This window comes from Etheostoma cragini, chromosome 3 (genome assembly GCF_013103735.1).
Source record: "Etheostoma cragini isolate CJK2018 chromosome 3, CSU_Ecrag_1.0, whole genome shotgun sequence".
NCBI classification, from domain to species: Eukaryota; Metazoa; Chordata; class Actinopteri; order Perciformes; family Percidae; genus Etheostoma; species Etheostoma cragini.
Genome location: NC_048409.1, coordinates 20,574,024 through 20,598,019, shown reverse-complemented (window position 1 = coordinate 20,598,019; position 23,996 = coordinate 20,574,024). Strand labels below are relative to the sequence as shown.

At 39.3% G+C, this 23,996-nt stretch overlaps 1 protein-coding gene across 6 annotated transcripts in view; it reads left to right on the top strand.

Moving 5' to 3' along the window:
- The window catches only part of b3gat1a (beta-1,3-glucuronyltransferase 1 (glucuronosyltransferase P) a), a 70,444-nt gene that overhangs the window by 37,296 nt on the left and 9,152 nt on the right, over positions 1 to 23,996 (top strand). For 2 of the 6 annotated variants that reach the window (XM_034866884.1, XM_034866885.1), the window contains 4 exons: positions 15,731 to 15,898; positions 20,759 to 20,901; positions 22,900 to 22,971; positions 23,077 to 23,588. In XM_034866884.1, coding sequence (XP_034722775.1) covers positions 20,790 to 20,901; positions 22,900 to 22,971; positions 23,077 to 23,588 — 696 coding nt within the window. In that variant the 5' untranslated portion in view covers positions 15,731 to 15,898; positions 20,759 to 20,789. The remainder of the gene's footprint in view (positions 1 to 15,730; positions 15,899 to 20,758; positions 20,902 to 22,899; positions 22,972 to 23,076; positions 23,589 to 23,996) is intronic. The other 4 variants (XM_034866886.1, XM_034866887.1, XM_034866889.1 and 1 more) reach the window with 4 other exon arrangements.

Here is a 23,996-nt window from a genome sequence, read left to right as displayed (position 1 = left end):
TTGCAAAACGAACTAACTTAAAACTAACTAAAAAATGTTAACATGAACATTGTAAGTACAGTATTGACAAAATACAACAAATACCTCGCAGGTTAATGCAATCCCATAGAACAGCTCTGTAATAAATCCTACACTTGTATTTGTTTATGTTTGGACTCGCATGGTCGTGAGGATATAGTTTGTGTTGTTTCATTGGGCTTTGCATTGGATGGCAATAAAATGTTCTTCCATGCTTAATTCTTGCTGGCGGCCACACGATATGCGGCTGCTAGGCAAACTGTAACATAACAGTTTTAAGATCATGGTTTTATTTACAGTCTCTCCAACGGGCTTAGAGCACATATCATATGTTATGTAATGATTTAGATAGCACCTCCAACCCTCTTAATTGGTGTGAGCTGAATTAGCACTGACTAATCAACAAAGCAGCCTCTCATCATAGATTTATAGACGGCGCTGATTGCTGCCAGGGTGAAAGTAACGGTTTCAGTCTGCAGGGAAATGTTGAAAGATGCTTGGCTGAAACACACTGTCCCTCTCATGCACACACACACACACACACACACACACACTAACACTCACACTCACACGTATATGCAGATGAGACTTGTCTGTTCCTTCTGGCTGTCTCTGTAGAGCTGTCACACATGCTGCGTCTTGGAGCACCAGGAGACCGGGGTTGACTTGAATTAAACTGAGAGGATGTCCTTTCCAGATCTGCAGAGGGACACAGATACACATCCGCCCCCAGAGAGCCAGTCAAAATGACAGAGGGAGAGAGAGAGAGAGAGAGGGAGAGAAATGGAGGGGGAGGGGGAAAAGAAGGAAGGCTGGAGTTGTTGGTCAAGAAGAGGAGGAAGTTAATTTAAAAAAAGAGTCAACAAGAAATTGTCTGTGAGAAAGAGTGACGGAAGATGTGAAGGTGGAGAAAGAGGAGGACACTAAAATATACAGGAGTGATAGAAGATAAACTTGTGTGTGTGTGGGTGTGACAGAGTTTGTCAGAGGAGGATGAGGATGAGAGAAAGCTCAGAGAAGCTATAAGGCCACAAAACACATTTAAAATATAAATCCTCTGTTTTCTCTGTTCTGGCCAACTCTGGATAAAGATTGCCCAGATAAGTAAACCTGTATTCAAAATGATTACTGCATGTTAAATGTGCAAGTTATCCACTTCGTGGTATAAAATGAGTAAGGTGTTCAGATTATGTAATCCAAAATCTACAAAGTGTTGGATATGGAGACCCAAAATGTTCTAATGTAATTCAATAAATGAGACATGAAATAAATAACTATGAATACAGGCCTTAGCATAATGTGGGATCATGAAATTGTAAAACAATCCAATACATGTAAAAAAAAATGATAAGTTACAATTTAAAATCTCATTTACTGAAATTTAACGCAGTAATGAATAGGTGATTAATTGATCAGTTGTCCAACAGAATTACACAAATTAACTACTTTAAGACTTTTGATTGTTTTACGTTGTCGACATTATACTGTAAATGGAATATATTTAGATTTTCAACTGTTGGTCACACGCAAAAACTGATGACATCACCTTGAGCCATGAAATTATGATAAGGCTTTTTCATTATTTTTTTAATGTATAATTGAACAAACAATGAATTAAATATAAAATGGCATTTTTTAATTATACAGTATAGGGTGTCTCCTGACAATCTTTAAGATCATAATCCATGTAATGGAAGACTTTCTATACAATTCTAAGCATATGGCTCATATGGTCCTGGGAAGGTTTCAGCAGTTGTAGGTAATACAACACCATATACATATTGTTGGAAAAAGTCAGATAAGAAATTTGTCTGGGACATACTGCTACAATCTGTTGCTTCACAAGCAAAAAATAAAATAAAATCAACATAAACACAAGATCAACAAAGCATCCTAAGACACAAAAGGACACACTTGACAGCACACACAACACAACATCCCAAAAATTAACTGTAATTATTACAGTGAGAAGTGCAAAAAGTGCTGGTGTAATTACTGCACCCCTGCTCTGCTGTGCTAAGATTTACTATTGGAGTTCAACAGTTTGATGGACGTTGGGATGAACGATAACTTCAGTCTGTTTGTTTTACATCTCAGCACATGGAATCTTCTTCCTGATGGCAGAAGTTCATGTTCAGAAAAGAGAGGGTGTAGAGAGTCTTCAGTGATTCTTCCTGCTTGTTTTCTAACAGCTTGCTCGAACAGGCTCTGTACGGGCTTGTGCTCTTTCCTACCTATCATCCTCAAAGCTGTCTTGTTTGTGCTGACCAGCCTGCTTTTTAGCTGCACTGTTAAGTTGTCGAAAACCATGCTGTGATTTCATATCTGACAATGCTCTCCAGAATTGCCCTGTAGAACACAAGCTTGATCTGGCTGCTTACTCCATACTGTCTCAGTCACCTTAGAAAGTATAATAACTGCTGCAGTCTATTGCACAGGTGGTCACTGTGTGTTTTTCAGCAGAAAAAAATTGTCTATGTGGACACCTAAGTATTTGTAAGACAATACCTGGGTGATTTCCTGATTTTTGATGGCGACTGGCTCATTGTCAATCACTTGCCTTGGGCCAAGGACCATCTCCTGTGTTTTTGTGACATTTATAATAAGATGGCTGGTGTCACACCACTTGATAAAGGTGTCTATCTCATTGTGGTACACAGTAGGACTTATGTACTTCTGGAGAAGACTGAGAATTTCTGTATTGTCTGCAAATTTTTGGAAATAATTATGTGGGTGTACTTTCCTGCAGTAATTGGTGTACTATGTGAAAAATATGTTTTAGGCCTACTCTATGTTTAATAAGAAAAACAACATTGGGTGTTCCTTATGTGTTTATCTGCATCTCAGCTGGAGCATTGAGACTAATGTAAGACAGATGTACAATGTACCAGTGTCTAAAAAGCTCCGCATATACAGAAAAGGCCAATGTATGTTAAGAATGCATTACAGTAATGTTTGTACTGGCCTAAGGCAGCAGAACCTCCAGGCATTGTTATTAACAGTAAATGCATTTTCCATTCAGTTCTAGGATCCCGTGTCTCTCACTTGCTTTGGATGATAAACACGTTAGAGACCAAGGTTTTTGTAGAAAAAAAAATTGGAACATAAATAATTAAGTGAGAATGCGCCTTTCTCAAAAAGCACCCATTGCATTTTCTCCTTATGCCTGCAAACAGTACGCAATCGTTGAACTTTTGAGATGAACTGCCTAGATTTCAGCTTGGTGATAGGGTGAGCTTGTTATACAGGGAAAAAACTGCTCATCATTGTCGCTCCACCACATCTACTGTGAGCTCTTTGCGGCATTTCATCTGCCCTTTGCTGTACAAGCTTTTTGTTCTGTAATGACTCAAACCTGCTAAGCAGAAGTCCTACAGGGGACGTTTTCTCACTTCAATTTCATATTCATTAGCTGCTGAATTTTTCTAAGATTAATAATGAAATTCTAAGCATGACGTGCATTCATTGTATGTCATTACTTACAAAAAATTAGTTGCAGTTCAAAGATAATAACACACATTTGGTGGCTTTATAAAGCGCTTAAATGCATCTATGTTTACTTGTTTTTTTCACCTACACCACAAATACATTTGTCCCCTTGGCAGTTTTTTCAAGCATTAATTCTCACAAGCCAAGCAAGCATACACATGGCTGACCTGAAAACTTGTGGTGGAAAAAGCAGCTCCAAAAGTGCTTTATGAATGAGTTTTTCTGCTTTTTAGTTTATCTTCTATTTCACCAGTCCTCTTGTCATTTTTTTTTAACTAAGGCAGGAACCTTTTAACCAATTAAACCCTCCACTAATTGCTTATTTGTAAAGAAATCCACAACATCTTTTACAACATGAGTGAAACGAAATGAGTTGTCTTCTGTAAGAACTGCTGAAAGGACTGTGCAACAGCACATTGCAACAGTTAAAAGGACACACATTTCTCAGACATAGATAATGTTGCCACAGAGGATAGAAGGAGAAAAAAAAAGTGTTGTGGCATGATGCAACTGTTTGCAACTTCATATTATCATGAAAAATGTCTCTTAACATTTCCCTCTTGAACATTAAATTATTCAGTGCACAACAACCTGGTTTTGGAGAGTAAACCATTCGTAGAGGAGTTGTGTGGCACAGTTACTGTAACAAACACACCACACGCAGAAGGCATGCAAACTGAATGCCAATCATGGAGAAAAAAAAAGTATTTTTTTGCACACAAAAGGATAAAATGAGCACAGTAGAACATTGAAAGTTCAGCATTTGAACAGCTCCATTCTACCCAAACCAACATGACCCAAATAAGTGGTTCAGTCTTTCAGACAATTTGGGATTTAGCCACGAGCCAGCTGGCTGCAGCTCTGTATGGTACCTGCACACAGTTAGCTCCTGCAAGATTGGATAACTAGGACTGCTCTAAGACTCAGCAAGGTCTTGGGGAATTGTGAAAGTTGCCATTAAGTTGTCTGATGAAACCAACAAACGTGCAGACAACACGCAGCCATGTGTCCACACACAAAAGCCCAAGCACAGACAGAAATGCACTCACTTGCACCGACACACAAACCAGTAGATCCTAAAGACTTTCAAAAAAGTTATACCACCCTAAAGCCCATCAGACCACATCAGTGTGCGAGTGTGTGTGAGTGTGAGCGTGTGTGTATATGTGTGTGTCATTAGACAGCCCTTGGCCAGTCTAAACTAGCAGCACTTTACAGTCTTTACTAAAGCATATCCCCCACCAGAGTTGCACCATCTCCACTGGGAAACAAACACGGATACACTAACATTGTCTCGCCCTGCAGCTGTCCAGCATCAACAAATTCCTTTCGAGGCAGTCTCATTGCTCTATTTTCTAGCTGAGCATAAGTCTGCAATATTTAGTTTCTTTTTAGTTTTTTTAAACAGACATTTTTTATTCCATGTTACCAGAACTTTTTGCAGTTAGTACCACACAACCTGTTTAAATGTCAACAAGTTAAATTTGAGTCTGAAAAACACTGAACCTGTAGGTGGAAATCAGACCAATCAGTTAACTGAGGGGAGCAGGGGTCCTTGTGACTAAAAGCACGTAAATGAGGCATAGGTGGACCTACCTCCCAGGCTTACTCGGAACTAAGACCCATGTTTCCACGGTAACAATTAGGGTCACCTGCTGATCAGTGGAACCAAATGAACAGACTAAAACATGACTCACACATGACACAATTTGTGTTTGTTGACATGTTGTGGAACAAGCAATGAGAGAGGAAAGAGTTTTCAGAGAGCAAGGTAAACCGTTGGAAATATACGGCAGTGAGGACATTGTTTGTTTGCACAAAGAAACCTCCCTGATTCTGACTGATGAGTTTGCAGAAGTATTAAGCCCTGCCACAATAAGAAGTCACAGCATCTCAACTCTGTGACAGGCCGCACTAAGACAATGTGGTGCTGGAGGTTTTTTGTGTTGTTATACTAACCAATTAATGTTTACAGTCCTTGTTACTGTTAAATCCTTCCAGAAATCATTGAAACAATTAGATATGCACACCAATGAGCTCCCATTAGAAGGATTTTAATGCGGTGTAATGTTTTGAACAGCAGGCTCTTCTAAGATTTGGTGTGCAGATTTCTTTTTTAATGATATTTCTTTCTTTCTTTAATTGTGGGTGTCTTTTTTTTTCAAGAAATCAAACATTTCAGCTGAGAAGGTGTAACTCAGTAGCTTGCTTTTAAATGTACCAAGAATTCATGGCAAACGAGTAATTCTACTGGGGGACACATTTAGACGTTTATATTTTGATTAATAGTTATATCTAAGCCATAGTCATAGTCAAAGTCTATCTTTGGGAAACCAGACCGTGTTCTCCAGTGTCAATGTCCAATGCTAAAGACTCCTTGTACTTTTTCTGGTGAGGACAGCCTCATTCAGGAGTTTGGGGACAATTCATGTCACTGTCTCTATTGAGGGAGAACCCTTTAATCATTCAAAATAAAAGAACATTGTTGGTAAGAGGAAAATGTCTGCGTCACCAGACAACAAGTAAAACAACAATTGAGTCAAAGGTTTGTGATGTTAAATCGTACAACATAGTTGCTTGATTTTCAAGTGACAGTGAACATTGTCATCCAGCAGGTGTAGTGCCAATCAGTAACAACTTGTTTTGGTCTGCAATTGTTGTATCTCCCCTGCTGGGACAAGTCCTGAAATACTGACATGCATCATTGTTATCAAGTTTTGTCAAATTCACACCTTATTGTGTGCAGATTGTGTGCGGATGCACAAGCAAAGAAACAATTGAATAGATAAATATTAATAGTTGTTCTTTGATTTTATCATAGAACATAATCAAAGCAGAAAGGGTGATAATGAACAGCAACATATGAATGTTCTGAGCTCGCCAACCGTGACAAAACAAATTGACACACACACAAACAAACACACACACACACACACACACACACACACACAAAAACGCTCAACTGGTTTGTATAATAGTTAAGATATTAACACTGACAACGCACACACACACACACACACACATTCTGTAGAACTAACAAAATATGCAGATTGAAGCTGTACGAAGCTGCTTCCTCTTGTAGGGTTACCATCTGAAAGAAGGGATCTGCTGTATTAAAACTGAGTTGAGTTCTCAGTTTTATCTTGACTCCGAGCTACATGAAAACCAATGTCAGTCTGAATTGGACAAAGAGGCTAATCAGTAATAAGCCAATGATTATCCTCTATGATGCTCAACCAGAAGTTATTCCATAATGCAACATTGGAGAAAGAAAGGATAATTTCTCTGCCCACTGGCATCTCTGATTGCTCAAGACAAAGAGAGCATGAGCCCGGCAAGGAAAGCTCATCCTAATCAAAAGTCATTTTTAAGATCTCCTCTGTTTTTGTTGAAAACCTGTCACTAAAATGTTTAGTATGTTCCTAGAAAGATTTATCAAATTAAAGAATTTTTTTTCATCTCTGAAAACACACTGATTCTAAGACATTTTGTTATAAAGACTAACAGCGCCAAAAAAGTAAACAATAGAAGTTTGCATTCATTTACAAGAGGAGTAAAAAAAATGTGTTTTCTATATTTTGGTGAAAATGAGTAAAGCAAAATCACAGAATAATCACTAATTACAACTTAACAAACTATTTAGAAACATATTGAAAATACAACCAAACATTGTCAAATACAGTCAGGCCTATGATGAGGCACGTAATTCAAGTACAAAAGTGACATTATTACATGATAGCTAGATGAATGGTTGTATTAAGCAAATGACCTTTTCCTATGCCTAACGCCTGTACTCCATCCATCCAACTAGAAATCCTTGAGCTCCATTAAAGGTCAAAGGCCCAGAGGGGTTAGTCAAACTTTAGGGATACATTCATCAAACTGATGATGACGTCTTACTTCCAAGCTGTCATAAAAACATGTCATGTTTCTTTACTTATCAATCAAGACATCTACTTAAGATCTGCATTTCAGTGCAAAGGAAGTGATACATGTTTTGTGAAAGAACAAGGCTTTACCTAAGGCTGAAAATATGACAAACAGGATCATCTGTTATCAGATTGAGTAGTTATGCAAATGTAACAGCATGCATCCGCGTCAAGTATTCTAAGCTAAAAACTGAATTTGTATCAATCTGCTTTAACATGAGAAGCTGCTGTTTAGAGGATTCACTGTGCAATGATATGGGTCTTTAAGCTGGAGGAAAATAGCCTTTGATTTGTGCAATTAGCAGACTTTAAGCAGCACACACAAGAATGCACGTGCTAAGAACAGAGTGATTGAATGCAGCTCCGATTACATATGATTGTAGCTCAGTCCAATCCCCTCCCCCTAATTTTGCTATTGCCCAACCCTCCCTGGACTTTACAGCTAGATGGTCTAATTTGAGACATTGCTGCATATAATGCATCAGCCCCAAAGGGGGTTAATTATAGATACTGGCTCATATGGTTCAGTAAAGTGGCAAATGGATTAGGGTTTCCCTCAGCCTATAGGCTACTGATCACCATTAGGCAAGAGGAAAGTTGGCTTTGGTGTGAGACTGTGTGTGTTTATGTGTTTGTGTGTGCGTGCGTGTGTGCGTGTGTATTTGTGGCTGTTGTAGTTGTTGATGGAAAATAACAATAAAGAACATACAGTTGAGATACACGGTATATCGCTGTATCAAATACTGTTGACATTGAAAAATGTTTGTGTTTGTCTAGAAGTGGCGGTTTTACAGGGGTAATATGCAGTACTATGTGTTGGTCCAGCACAATGACACCCTGGATCTCTGCTGGCTGTAACCTCCCCTAAAATCAAAGATTGTCTTTTCTACACTTTAGTTCTTTTACAGATAATTATGAGATTGCTGTTAGGCCAATTCTGTGGCCTTTACAGAAAGAGGCTAGCTGTTACTCCTGCAGTCTTTATGCTAAACTAAGCTTATTGGCTCAGGACAGAGGCTTCATACATTATTTTCACATCTGAATTTGGAAAGCAAATAAGCATATTTCCCAACATGTCAAACTTAACATTTAACTTCAGCATTCTTAGCATGTTTACATGATAATTGGTAGCTCAAGTACAACCTCACTGTATTCTTGTTAGGTAAGAAGAGGGTTTGGTCCTGTGATAAATTAAGGTTACATTTGAGATTTGGTTTTGGTGTATTTAGTCGAGCCCTTTTATTATTCTTATTATTATTATTATCACTATGACACAGTACTGTTGTTTTCACTGATGCTTGCACAGCATCCTTGAAGCTGAAAACTGCCAATGGATGTGGTGACAGCGTTGCCGTCAGTCACCATCGTGCTTTTTATCTCAGCAAAGTCATTGCTCTGTTGAGTCAGTGACACCTCTTTAATGTAGCATCAGCAGACACGCAGTTGCTGTGTCAACACTGTTCTGTCGGTGTCATCTTTCTGTGCCCCCGGGTACTCTTTGAATGCGACTATGCATAACCGCATAAAAGCAAAGGACAAATAATAATAGTAAGTGATAAGCAACGTTTTGAGAGCCCAGCAAAGACAGGATTATCCATGCTAGGGTTGAAATGTCAAAGGTGCCTTGTTTTTACATTGAGCTGGAAGCTATGCTGACTTGTTGCTTCATTAGACCTGCATTCAACATCATCACTTATTTGACATTTTACTGAGATCTTTAAATGTCAGTGCTTTTATGGTGGTTTTCAAGAAATCCCATTTGTGTAAAAGCCATGCATAAGTGCTAAACTGTTTTTAATACAGAATTTGAAATGATAATGTGAAAAGACTAGCTTGTCAAGACTGTTGCAAAGAATGATTTTAATATACAGTACAATGAGCTAAATGTGCATTATTAAGATAAAAAAAAATTTATTTGGGTAATAGATACTGACATGCTGTTTCAGTTTTTTTTGGAGTGTGTATTTTATTTAATGTTTGGACTCCAGCCCTTAGTATGTCAACACATGAGTGCATGAGTGTAAAGACATCATCTGAGTACACAAGTATTTAAGGCTTCTAGTATGTCATTGTGTTCATAAAATAGACTGCATAAGGCATTAGCAAATGGAATGACTCACCCATGCAGTAAGCATGGAAAATAAGAATAATAATGTTACATTCACTAATTACCAAAGCTATTAAAATCAGTCGGGGGGGGGGGGGGGGGGGGGGGGGGGGGGGGGGGGCTGTGTTTTACTGGCAGGTTCAACGTTAATGACAGCATGTCATAGAGGTAAATCACATATACCAACACCCTGACTAATTCTGTTTAAGGAAACACCAGAGATGGATATGAGCAAACTGGCAGCTGTGTCACATTTTTATGTGCCAAGTTCGTCTGCCTCTGCATCAGAAATATCTTCAAAAACTCTTATCCTGGGGGAGGTTTTGCTGTGTAGAGTATGCTTGCGGTCCTGAAGCACTTCATTGATTTAAATTCACAAATGCAGCTACACACTTATGACATTGTAGGGCCACCCAGTTGTCTTATGTTGGTCACAGAGCTGAGGCAGCTGTTAGTCCCATATCAACTTTTCCTAAGAATGAACATTTCTTATTAATGAAATTCATTTAGTTTGATTTTTAATCTATTGTCAAACAAGAAGTGAGTTTTCATAACAAAAAACTCTTGGCTACACTGTCATTTCAATGGATCAAATCCCCTAGGTTCAATTAGTGATTGTCAGATTCATGATTATATATTATTTCCCACCCCCCAAGGGCATTTAATTGTGGGACTTTGATGCTGGGGAATCTTTTATTGGAGAAATACATGGTCTAACCCTCATTAAGGAACTCAGAGCTCAACAGAGATAGAATGTTGAAGTCAGAGCGAGAGTGCAGTAGAGAGTCGAACACCTAAACTCCCACACAGGATGCAGCCTTTAATTAGCTAATGAATCTTGGAGCTCCCTCTGTCAACCTTTGACCTTATGCTGCAGAGGCACAACAAGCCTGTACATTCACATGCGGTTGAAGTCAATGCTCTGTACACAGAAACACTGAACGCTATAAACACTATGCTTTTCCTTTTATTGTTGGGAACTGTTGAAGTCCACATTTATGACTACGAGGTTGTAAAGTGTTGGTTTTGTGTCATTTTCCAATACTTCATGATTCATATTTTTTGTTGTGTTGATGGCGCACAAAGCATCCAATGACATTTTGTAATTCACATTATTGTACAACCCAACCTCTAATGGCTGCAGTTAGAAAACATCTAAACCATGATTATGTTATTAATTGCCTTTTTGCTGCAGGTAAATTATTCATGTAAAGTTTTGGTCAGTGTTGTTTATGAGCAGCATTTATTAAATATAAGTGCAGCAATGAAATACAAAAATACATTTGACATTTTGGCAAATATGCCTATTTGCTTTACGGTTGAGAGCTACGGTAGAAAAATTGATCTTCTATCTTTACAGTATAAAAAATGAATACCCGTGGCCAGTTAGCTTACCTAAGCGTAAAGACAGCTAGCCAGCAAAACCTTCCAAAACATCTAAACCTAATTAACACATTCCATTCCATGTTTAATCATTCAAAAACAAAAGTGTAGAAATGACCATTTATAGCAGTCATAATGAGGAGAAACAAGACAGTGCTGTCAACCCATCACTCCTTATAGTCTTCCCAAAATGACATCTCCCACGTCTCAGCTGTGATCAGAGCTGAGCTGCACTGACCCGACATGGTTGGTCCTCGTCGCAGTGGAAGCCTCTGCAATCCTAGCGGAGCTCCTTCAGTCTGCTAGCCAGCTGTAAGAGGCTGCTTCTTGCTCCCAGGTCCAGCATTGAAAATGTGCTCTGGGTGAGCCAGACTATAAATTAGTCAGGATAAGTTAAGGCCAGACTGAGCTAGGCTATCCCCCATGGTTATCAGCAGAAAAGAACCTGCCTGAAGGTTGGTGCTCTTAAATCTTTCATCATTGCTGAGGCAGCCTGATCCAGGCATGGACTGGAGCCATCAATCAGGACCAATGCTCACAGCTAATGGGTTATTCAAGTTTTCTTGAAAACGAAACAGCGATCCTCATCATCTAAATCAAGCATGCGTAACAGCACTTACTGCTACACTCTCTGGCAATTTTTTTTTACAGTGATTGGAATAACTGGTCTTGTGCTCTGTGAATAATGGAATTCTGGCAGAGTAAAGGTTGATATATTCTGTAATGGTTTACATTTGTTAATCACACTGCAGACACTTTGATTAGCCTACTAATTACTTCATAAAGTATTACCGATGTCAATTTAACTACCATGTTACAAATCCAGTTAGCATGATATAAGGTATACCTAAGAATATGACATGATCGTAAACAACATAACTGTCTTTCCTCTCGCAGCCCACAAAAGTATACAGTAGCTGCCGTGCATTGCTAATAATAGCTTGACTCAAAGCAGGCAGTTGTTACATGAGGAGAGCATCACATTTTGAAGAAACACGCTCCATGACAGGTGGGAATTGGATTGATGGGACAAGATATACAAAACTAGTGTGAAGGCGACCTTTCGTTGAACCCAAACAGAGAATATTAATAGCATAGCAACAAAGATGGCAGACATAAGTTAGCTAATTTAACAGGAAATGCTTTCTGTCACATAAAGATCTGTGATAGGTGGATGCCTGTTTAAATTTCAAGAACTGTAAATTTGTTTGTTAAAATTTTGAAAAGCAAAACATTGCCAAATCTGCTCAGGATTTTCAGATTAACATTGTACAGTATGCCATCAGTTCCCCCTCTGCCCATTGATTAGTTGAATTAGTTTGTGAGAAAAAGACTCAAAGATAATCAAATTGCAACACATTGTTCTCGACTACAACAACAAGGCAGCCCCTAATTGTTTTTTCATCCATTTACATTTATTTTAATAACCACATGCCACAGCTCCTACTGTATAAGTACCACTCCTCGTCTGTGATCACTTCAAAGCCACAAGTCTCCAATTTCATTTACCTATAACATTGCTGTTCTCCCACTACCTCAATTGGTTAGTTGCTAGTCCACTTCCGTCTGGATCAGTTAGTTTGTTTGTGTTATTGGTTGACATTGGTGAATTGGAAAAAACTCTTTAGCATTGAACTAAATAAATAGCTTATGCTACCTGCTAGTGTAGGCTAACATTACCTCTGTTCCATAGCAATTGCCTATTTTATTGTAAACATTATTATCTATTAAAACAAAACTTTTAAAATTTGTATGTGAGTATAACTTACATATTGCCATACTTGACGTTTAAATGTTTTGATTAAGAAAGCTTCTTAGCTGGGGTTTAATCACAACATACCACGGCCTGCTGTGAGCTATTGCTTATTTTAGAAAAATGTCCCTTTAAGGTTATTTTAGACATCCTACTTTTTGAGAAAAGAGTAGTATTACACTGTAATTCGTGCATGCATTCAAACACATGCACACATTTAATGAAAATAAACAATGAAGAAAATTCCATCCGCCTAGGAAGACCATGAGATATGGATCTTGAGTTAAGATTTATTATGTAAAAAATCCTTTACATTACAAATTAAGATATTTTGGCTCTGATATCATTTGATAAGCATGGTAAAGAGAGAAAAATACAATTCAGGTTAACAAATGTAGTACAACATAGTACTTTAATAGGCTATTGCCAACAAAAAATACATGACATGTGCTATAACAATCCATCTTTACGGGAAATTAAATTAAATTAAATACATTTTTATCTTACTGCCCCACAACAAATAACTTGGAGCCTGTTTTGCTCCAATTGTGACTTGCTGAATCCTCAGAAGATCTGTTGTTAAAGAATAAAAGATACTTTCCAAACAAATAAAGCTAGATTTAAAGGAATGTTTGAGGCACTTGTGTAATAGCTTGGAGGTGCTACATACTGTATATACAGTGCAACATATTTTTATTATTTTAAAACTGATGCTACGTGGGTCTAAAGTGGCCTACCTCGTAATAAATAAAGTACTGACAATGTGTTGTTTCACCCCTCCCGCCTCACCTTTTGGGTGTAATGGTGTTAGTTCAACAATCAGTACAACAATTTTCACACATGGCATTGTTGCTGTGATTCTTTATTAATCAGTGGCAGGTGTTCCCTTCACAGCTGGTTAACTCGTGCTGATGTGAAAGGCTGTCAAGCTTCATTGCCTGCCATTGGCTGCTGCAGTCTGCTGTGGGATTTACTTTCTGTATTCTTGCCCCGTCACACAGTCCAAGTGCCACAGACACAAACAAACATAGTTTACAGTTATCTATTGGTGTAGCCTATTTCTGTTTTACCACCTGTTGGGCAGATAGAGGAAAGTGCAACAGTACTGTAGTATAACAAAACAGATTAGATTGAGTCTGAGTCTGAGAAACATAATTTCAGCATCATTGTTTTATGTGTTTTTGTGTACATCTACCATCAATTTTAACTGGCAACAGTGTCATCTTAGCAACTCTGAGGCTGTAGCCCACTCTGTCACAGTGCTTGAGCTAAATAACATTAACATGCTAATAAGCTTCAATGCAAAAATGCTAATGTTAAGCGAGTATTGTGTCGACCACGTTCACCATCTTACTTTACCGTGTTAACATGCTGGCATTTTCTAATTATCACTAAGAACAAAGAACAGCGGAGGTTGATGGGAATGCTTTAGATTTGGCAGGTGTATGGTTATAAACCAAAGTACTGGACCAATTAAATTTCTTAGTTAATTTCAAGTTAAATCATCTTTTAAAACAATAACTTAATCTTCCATGGCCCAACCCTATTTAAACGTGTAAATAACTCTCTGCCAAAGGAGAAATTAAGACTTTAAATTAATGCATTCATCATATCACAAAATTTATCAAAATCTAAAAAAGCATCAAAGCATTTATGGCACTGTATATTTTGTATATATAACCAATATGAGTTACAGATCCCTTCAGATGGCAGCCGGTTTCTATTTCTTTCAAAACTGTTTAGCACTGAGATGCTGCGGTAGCCCGTTGGAGAGTCTGAGATTTTGGCAGGTTGTAGTTCTAACTATACTGTGTTTCCTTCACAATGAGCAAAAGAGAGTGTTTTACAAAAATCAGTGCGACAACACTGTCATTGCGACTTTGCATGCATGACAGTATCTGGCAGTAACTGTAAAGCCTTTCTATTACTGCTGTTTAGTTATTTGTTTTTGTCACTACAGTCCTTGCTTGTTGCTGCCAAAAAAAGAAAAAAAGCCTGCTTCAGAAGCTGTACTAACCCATGTAGACCGTTTCTCATATTTATCTTTTATTTCTTTTTCCACACGACTGCAACCCTCAAATGCACGATCATTCCGTTTGAAGAATTGGACAATGAGACAGGGCAATCTGAAAATAGATTGTGCTGAAATGTTGTACACCCCCTACTGCAATACTGGGTCACAGGGAATTTGCCTTTTTTTTATAAAACAGTGTGCCTCAGCAAAATGATTCTGGGACTCCTGTTGCTCATTCCCCCAAACCTACATATTTGCAGTTTACATGCTTCTCTATTACAAAGCCTCTAACAAATACAGTCTTCAGCCATCCAGTTTTTGAGCTGATGCAGCGTGCAGACATCACTGACTGAGTAGTCTCACATTGCCAGACCTATCGGCTGAGGGAAGCATAAGCCTTCATAGAAGCAGCGTTTCCTCTGATGTATTTGAATAAGACATGATGCCAGTTTATTTTTGTAACATCCCCCACCCCAGACTCTTGGCAAGCAAATGAGTTGTGACTAACCCTCTTCCATTTTCCACATTAGGTAAATGAAAAAAGAAAAATACTGACTCTGTGTCTGTTCAGTTTAGATTGGATTCAATGAGGTAGAATTATCAATACATACGGTATTAACCATTTCACACATGGAGGAAAAAACGCAGCATTGTAATTCACAGCCGTGGTATACCACTGGAAGAAGGATTCCTGCTGTGAACCTAAATGATGTGCATCCAAATTAGAGCTCATTACTTGATACTGACACACTTTCCTCAGCTGCATTTTCAGCCCAAGCTCTTTGATGTTAAATAATGAACAGACGTCACAAAGCCACACCGCTCACAAAGGTGTCTATTGCCAAGAATCTCTGTAAGGCATTTGAGTCTTGTCCAAACTGCTATGTTTAAACCTGGCTGACTGTCCTTGGATGTCTCATGCTGGTGTGAGTGAGAGAAGCAGGGGGCACATGGAGGTACACACTGTAAAAACACATAGAACCACTCACAATCTGTCATCACAGAGTCATATTCACTGAAATGTTCTTCTTTTACAGGTCTGGTCTCAGTTTTGCCTGTCTGCTTGAGTAGACACGGCAGAGGAAGAGGAAATGATTGGCTGAAGTGTCATGGAGGACATCACCACTACGTAGCTTGTCCAGAATGCAGTGTGGCCTTCCCAGCTGTGCACCACTAGTGGTGCCATGATCCAGTTATAACTGTGGGTGAGCTTCCAGCGCCTTTATTCATTTTTATAGATGTATTAATTGTATGCAAGCAATGGTATTAAAGGGGCATTCCACTGAAGGTCACAGGGACTGCTACTCAACCTGCGATAATATAACAGTTCATTATAACAGTTTCATAATGTCTACTGCAGTTTGGGCAGAGCTTTGTCAAGTCTGAGAAAGTAAACCAGTTGATGTCATAGTGATGTCATCCTCATCAGGACATTTGTCAGGCAGGGAGGGAGGGTCTAACAAAACATGCTATAAAACCGCATCATGGGAACCTTAAGGCAGTAAAGGCAGTCTCTTTGTTGAAAGTGGCTTTTTGGATTTGAAAGAATGGTTTGGATAATGGGCTAATTCAAGGTTTCTCTCCAAAAATGTTTCAGCCGCCATTATAATAGCTTACCGTGACAGATCCTTCCCTATAACAAGGGCATATTCACAAGGTCAAGGAAGCCATTTCACGGAAAATATTAGCAATAACAATGATGTATGATGGGACGTTCAGCATTAGTGAAGGGTTGTGCTCCCCGACTGCCATCCACTGCCTTTTGATTTACTTTAAAGAAGTGTTCGAATTGAGTGCATACACTTTTTACATACTGTATGTATAGGCTGTAAACAGATTGTTTGCATTAGGTTACAATGAAAAATTCTAAAAGGCTTATTTTTGGTTTCATCTTTTTCTGCAAATAACATGGCTCTATACATTCACATATATATATTCACACGCACAATAACAATAACAGAGGACTTCAGTGTAAATCACCTCTCCACTGAAATAGAAAAAATACAGCTCTAGAACTCAGCAGAACACACTTAAATAGTGTATAGTGTGTCATAACTATTCACTCTTACACTCTTCTCACCTGATGGCTCATGTATTAGTGGTGTATTTGTTTACCGAGCTCCGTATACATAATTGGCATGTACAATTATGTTAAACCTTGATATCGTGCCACCATTCCCAGCAGTGGGAACAGGATCACTCTGGGAAATGTGATGACTCGGTGTGTAAAGCTGTAATGAATACGCCAAACACCTGTGCTCACATTATGTCTGTTTTTCTCCTTTGTTTAATTGAGCAGATCAGTTAATAACTGCATTTTTCCAGTTAGGGCTAGGTGTAATGCCAGAAGCCTATTAAGGAGGAGGAGGAGGGCAGTCCCTGGGAGAGACGGGGAGCTCTGTTGTCCTTAAATTTAATGTAAATGAGCTACGTGTCACTGAAGTTGGCTACAGCACAGGAAGTGGATACATTCATGAATCACAATGTAACAATGTTCATTGAGACTGTGTGTGAAGTATGCCTATTGATTTTCGTTTTCAAAGTTGGGAAGTGAAATTACTTATTGTGTCCTTTAAAAAATGTAAATCTCAACAATCATACAATGTAGAATCAACGTTTATATGCTGAATAATGTTAGTTCATTTGTTGTTTTCACAACGAGTTTTTGCAGATCATTGTATAAAAATGCAGCTTGAGGAAAAGTAAAAAAGGTATATTAGTTGTTTGTCAGTTCTAACAACTTAACCCAGCGTTACTTACAAGGTCAAGTAACACATCTTTAACTAACTACATAACACGCAAGTTTGTAAGGTTTCAGGTTAAGTAAAAAAAAAAAGAAGAAATAAAATGACAACCATTTTTCATTTTTCAAAAAGTTTAACAGTTGTTCCTTTGACTTGGATCCATCTATACTCACAAGCCCCGGCTGAGCACTGCTACGTCGGAGTTTACCCCAGTGGACGAGAGGGTCTCTGCCTATGCCTGCGGGTGGTGGGGAGGGGGAAACTCTCACTGTTGTTTCTGCATATGCACCATACAAGAGTTCGGAGTATTCAGCCTTCTTGGAAACCCTGAATGGAGTCCTGTATAGGGCTCCAGTGGGGGACTCCATAATTCTGCTGGGGAACTTCAACGCACACATGGGCAATGATGGACATACATGGAGAGGCGTGATTGGGAGGAACTGCATCATTTGCCTGTGACCTTCAGCACTCACTGGATCAGCAGCCGAGTGGGAAGCGGCTGGGATGAGGATAAGCACATCTAAATCTGAGGATAAGGTTCTCAACAGGAAACCGATGGAACCAGGTAGGGAGTGAGCCCCTACCCCAAGTGAAGGACTTGAAATACCTTGGGGTCTTGTTCATGAGTGAGGGGACCATGGAGCAGGAGATTGGTCGGAGAATTGGAGCAGCGGGTGCGGTATTACATTCAATTTATTGCACCGTTGTGACAAAAAGAGAGCTGAGCCAGAAGGCAAAGCTATGGATCTACCGGACAGTTTTTGTTCCTACCCTCACACGCATGAAGGCCGGTTTATGACCAAAAGAACAAGATCCAGGGATCCAAGCCGCCAATGTGGGTTTCCTCAGGAGAGTGGCTGGCGTCTCCCTTAGAGTTATGGTGAGAAGCACAGTCATCCGTGAGGAGCTCAGAGTAGAGCCGCTGCTCCTTCGCGTCAAAAGGAGCCAGTTGAGGTGGTTCAGTCATCTAGTAAGGATTCCTCCCGGGCTCACACCCAGCTGGTAGGAAGCCTTGGGGAAGACTCAGGACTAGGTGGAGGGATTATATCTCCAACCCGGCCTGGGAACCCTTCCCCGTGACCCGATACCAAGCGAATAAAGATGGATGGTCAAATCCTAAATAAAAGGTTGCATTGTTTTCTATAAGGTACCTCTATCTCTCTGTCAATGTCAATGTCATTTTTATTTGTAAAGCACCTTTACATTAAAAACAGAATACACATTAAAATAAAGCATGAATAGGAAAGAATACAATAAACATAACAAGACAAAGAACCAAAACAAAGACGTGTGACCATAGATATTCACACAGACACGCAAAAACACACACACACACACATACATTTCTCAGGTCATCAGGCAGCTTGTTCCAGAGAGTATACAGCAGTAACTGAGGAAACCCTCACCTGACCTGGATCTAATCCTGGAAGACCTCTGCCTGATGACCTGGGAGGCCTGATGGAGTTGTGATCAGTGAGCACGTCAGCTATGTACTGAGGAGCTAAACCATAAAGTGCTTTAAACACTATAAGCAGGATTATGAAAATTATTCTGTGTGTGTTGCACCGGGAGCCAATAAAGTGATTTGAGTTTCGGAGTAATGTGTTGAAATTGACATGTTTGTGTAAGAGCTCTGGCTGCTGCATTTTAAATGACTTGGAGGCATCCTACTGATTATTTGGAAAATCTTTCAAATAAAGTGTTACAGTAGTCTAATCTTCTTGAGAGCAATACATGCAACAGTTTCTGAGAGTCAGTTTGAGAAATGAATTATCTTAATTTTTATATATTTTTTAAGAAATAAAATGCTCTTTTGGTGATAATGATGCTGTGTTTTTCAAAATTGAGACCAGTATCAAAAACAATGCCAAGGTTTTTGACTCATTGTATTTCCTGTTCTGAATAAACATACTTTGGAAAAGCTATGAACAGTCAAGCTCTGTAATTCGTAAGATTTCCACATTTGTTTGTATTTTGCTGTGCGCACCACATTGACTGATGCTGTACGAGAACGCGGTTGGCCGCATAGGGAGGTGATCGGGGTGATAGGTGGGGCATTACCACACAGGACTTTCAAGCCAAGCACAAGGACTTTTCCTAAACTCAACTAGTTGTTTTGGTGCCGCATAACGCTCACTTTTTTCACCTAAACTTTACCATAATCTCCGCCGAAATAACTGGCAGCTTGCGTCCCACAGTGACCTATTTTTGGGTAACTGAACCACCAACTACCTGACTTACCTGACCGAGCACTGTTGCCAGTGTCGCAGAGCTCTGTAGCGGCTAAACACATCTAATAATATGACATTTTATGATATCACATGCTGTGACATGATGTTTTTCAATGTTTTATGAAACATTTTGTATATACAATTGAAATCTGTATATTGTGTGGAACGTAGTGCCTCTTTTCATTTAGTTTAAAGTATGACTGCAACTGCAAAAACGTCATCTAAATTAAATAGAGAAATGCATATGGAGCCAGAGGGTGCAACACTTTTTACTCATCTCCAAGTCTCCTTCCACCTTCAGGATCTCACTACAAACCTTGGTGTGCAATACTTTAAATTTATTTTGAAGATCAATTAGTAGATGATATTCCTATTAATTTACAGTGAATGTCTTTCATGCTGTAATTAGACTTTTCAAAAGAATTTAAACGTTGAACCAAATGATATGGACTCAGAGGGAATGGCACATTTCCCAACAGTCAACCAGCCATTTGGCCAGTGAATAGTTTCAGCACTGGGCATGTAGTCACTGCCCGGTCCTCAGTAATGGCACCGAAGAGCTCACAACGTTGGCGGAAAGCACAAGCTCCTGCTCCATGGCTTCCTTCAGTGGCTTTGACCTTCCTTTTGTTGGCTGGGACACACTTATAGTTACGGTTTTATTTTATAACCTTAATTCTTTCAACATCTTACAGTGTTTTGCATAGGTTAAACAGCACCTGCTACATCATCTCACTGTTAATGTCTTTTGATGAGACTGTAATGGCGCTGTGTCTGGTGCAGAATATAATTTGATCTTGTTTTAACAGCTCCGAGTACACGTTTCCACAATTTCTATCAATGACGCTTTTGGTTCGCATGAATATAGGTGTCCTCCACCTCTAGTGCCTCCTCATTACCAAGTTATTGAGACTTGTGTGTGTGTTTAAATCTTGAATTTGGTATTATTTCTCTCAATGTTTTTCTTGTGCAAATATGAACACAAGCACAGATATTTAATGGATTATTTTTAAGGATCTCAAAGGGACTTGACCTGAAATCCCACTTGAAAAAAAAGCTGAATGGTAATAACTCCATCTTTTCTCTCCAGGTAATGCCGAGCCAAATAACCAATCCTGGAGATGCCGAAGAGAAGAGATATTCTTGCCATTGTGTTGATCGTGTTACCCTGGACTCTGCTCATCACTGTTTGGCACCAAAGCGCTATAGCTCCACTCCTCGCCATCCGCAAGGGTACGTTGTACACTTCACTACATGGGCAATATCAAACCTGAAGTGGATCCTCGAACCTAACACTGCACTTCAGGTTTATACATAAGGCTGTTCATTTTGAGGCACTCACTAACCATGACCATCCGCTTCATGAGAGCTCAATTACACTTCAGTCATTGTAAACCTCATCAGCGTGGATTGTTTAGTGTATGATGAAAACTGAGAAGTTACCACTACATATACTCTCTCATACATCTAGGAGTTATTTTTAATATCATTTATTTAGTCTGTCAGTTAAATTAATATATGTTTAGCTGTGTCTAATCAGCATTCAGTGGAAATTAATCAGCAGTTTGAAATAATAAATGTCTGCTCCATTAGCTTCATGGGATATCTTGCATCCACGTGTAATATCACGTTTGCACACCAGTTTGAGTCATTAAAAAACACAATAATGAGCCTCCCAATCATTCCCCAGAGACCACAAACCAACAGTGTAAAATGTCAAGTATGCTGCAGAGTAAACAAACCCAAATTAGAGCCATAGCAAATCAAAAGGGCTTTGTCATGAATGCACATACAGGGGTTACCAAACGATACAAGTTTACTCAAATGACCCAAGACAGTCTAGAGTCAACAGAAGCTACAAATTATACTAAATAAATAGTTTCTGCAGTTTATACACACAGCTAAAACACGTATGATAGGTTGACAATCATAGAAAATAAGTGCCATAAAATGTGACTAATACATTTTTTTCTCACCACAATCCTACATTTTATGAAAAATGTGTCGACAATGAAATACAGTGAAGACACAAAGGAGTATAATATATGACCCAGCTCTGCCCACAGGCTTCTTTTTGTGCTCTCTTTAAAGAGATGCTAGAGTCTTTTTGGCAGCACGCTCACTGGCAGCCTTTGTTGAACATCTGGCCATCGGCAGATTGTGTTAATCTATGTGCTGCAGAAAAATCCTCCGTATGTTGGAGGTGTGACTGGAGCTCTGGCAGAACAGTGACAAAGATTGTCATTAGCTGTGGCACAATGAAAAGAACAACCAACTTAATGATTCCATAATCATATTCTATCCATCACGGCCAAACTATTAGGGACAAAATATCACAGCCTTTAGCTCTGGAGTCTCAGCGGTTTGTTTCACCACAGTTTACACGCAAGTCTTGAGTAAGTGGTTACATTTTTCTCACTTATACATTCTAAATAGATTGACTTTATTAAGGAAGAAAGAAAAAAAGAAAGCAGCGTATTAGCAGCACAACATTCACTACTAAAGAGCTGTAGCTTGGATTATTAATTCTGTATAGTAACCGTCAAATGTCCAAAAAAGGTAATTTACTAATCCCAGTTGTTATACTGAAAATTGTGATTTTTTTCCCCCCACATTTTAATTTCTGTTTGGTGTTACCTGTATTCAAAATTCAGCCCAAAAAGTGTGCTTAAAAGTGTAATTGCCACCAATGTAAACAATTAAGATGCAGATTTGAGTAAATAACCAAATAATCGCATTCAATCAACCCTGCAATGGAGTCATTTATGAGCCAAAATATCTTGGCAGTGGAGTCGTTACCTGTTTTTGATTTGAGTGTTTTTGTGTTCAGTCCATGCTAACAACCAAGTAATTACACCACAGATAATCACAGCAATTGTAGACATGATTAGGGAACTCTAAAGCAAAATAGATTTATAATAACATTAAATGTGAACACAGGATTGATTTCAGCAAAATAACGCCACGTTTAATGCAGGAAAGTAAAATATCAGAAGTAAGTTAAGAACATGGAGGGGAAAGCAGAGGCTGATAAAGCCTGTGGTGGAGTCTTAACGTAAAAAGACATATCTAATGGAACCACATACCACCATATTTCTTCTTTCGAAAGAAAAGCCCAAAGGCAACGCCAGGGGAATAACAAGGCTCATCTCTCCCCTCCTTTTCCTTGCCCTGTCTCTCTGTCCATCAGCTGTGTTATCCTCTCACGGTGCCTGCTTTCACTTTTTGCAGCCTGTCACCACCTAGTAAAAGAGATCTTTATCATTCCAGAGAGGCTTGCAGTTCGCCACCACCGGCTCTCAGGTACACTTTACCCCCATTGGGTTGTAGTCACCTGAGGCAAATATACAAAGGGCAGCCCAAGGTTGCGCTAATGCCTTACATGTGTTCTTATCCCCAAATCTGCAGATGATGGTGTCGAGGGCAAGAGGGAGGCTGGTGGCCAGGCGCAAGACTCCAAAGAATACTGTGCCTCAGATAAGGACATTGTGGAGGTGGTGAGGACAGAGTATGTGTATACGCGGCCTCCTCCCTGGTCCGATGTGCTGCCTACCATCCACATCATCACCCCCACATACAGTCGACCGGTACAGAAGGCGGAGCTTACACGGCTGGCAAACACCTTTCTCCATGTTCCCAACCTGCACTGGATCCTGGTGGAGGACTCCCAAAGGAGAACGCCTCTTGTCACAAGGCTCCTCAGAGAAACAGGGCTTAACTACACACATCTCAATGTTGAGACGCCCAGGAACTATAAACTGCGGGGTGACACTCGGGACCCCAGAATCCCCAGGGGGACCATGCAGAGGAATCTTGCCCTGCGGTGGCTGAGGGAGACCTTCAATGCCAACAGCAGCCAAGCTGGAATTGTATACTTTGCAGACGACGACAACACATATAGCCTGGAGCTGTTTGAGGAGGTTAGAGACACACTCACGTTCATTTCATGCACGTCTTTTTTACAATCAATTTGCTAGAAAAAGATCAGCAAGACACAATGAGATATCATTATAATACTACCATTTGGATCTTGACCAAATGTTTCTAAATGCAATGCTATGATGAGAAGATGTCAACAGCAAGTTATGGCTGCCATGTACACGTAGCTAAATTATCTTTAACATAGTTGTGTTGTTATAGATCCCAGTGTAACTACAATTACAAATGAAAGTCCTTACCATAATCCAATCACATCTAACCGTAACCCAATTTCCAAAGTATTTCCATGTATCCAGCTTTATGCGTAAACTTAGAATTATCAAACACGGGACATGATGTTAAACTGTCCATTGTGCCAAAAGATGGTATGCACATGAGGTTCGCCTTGA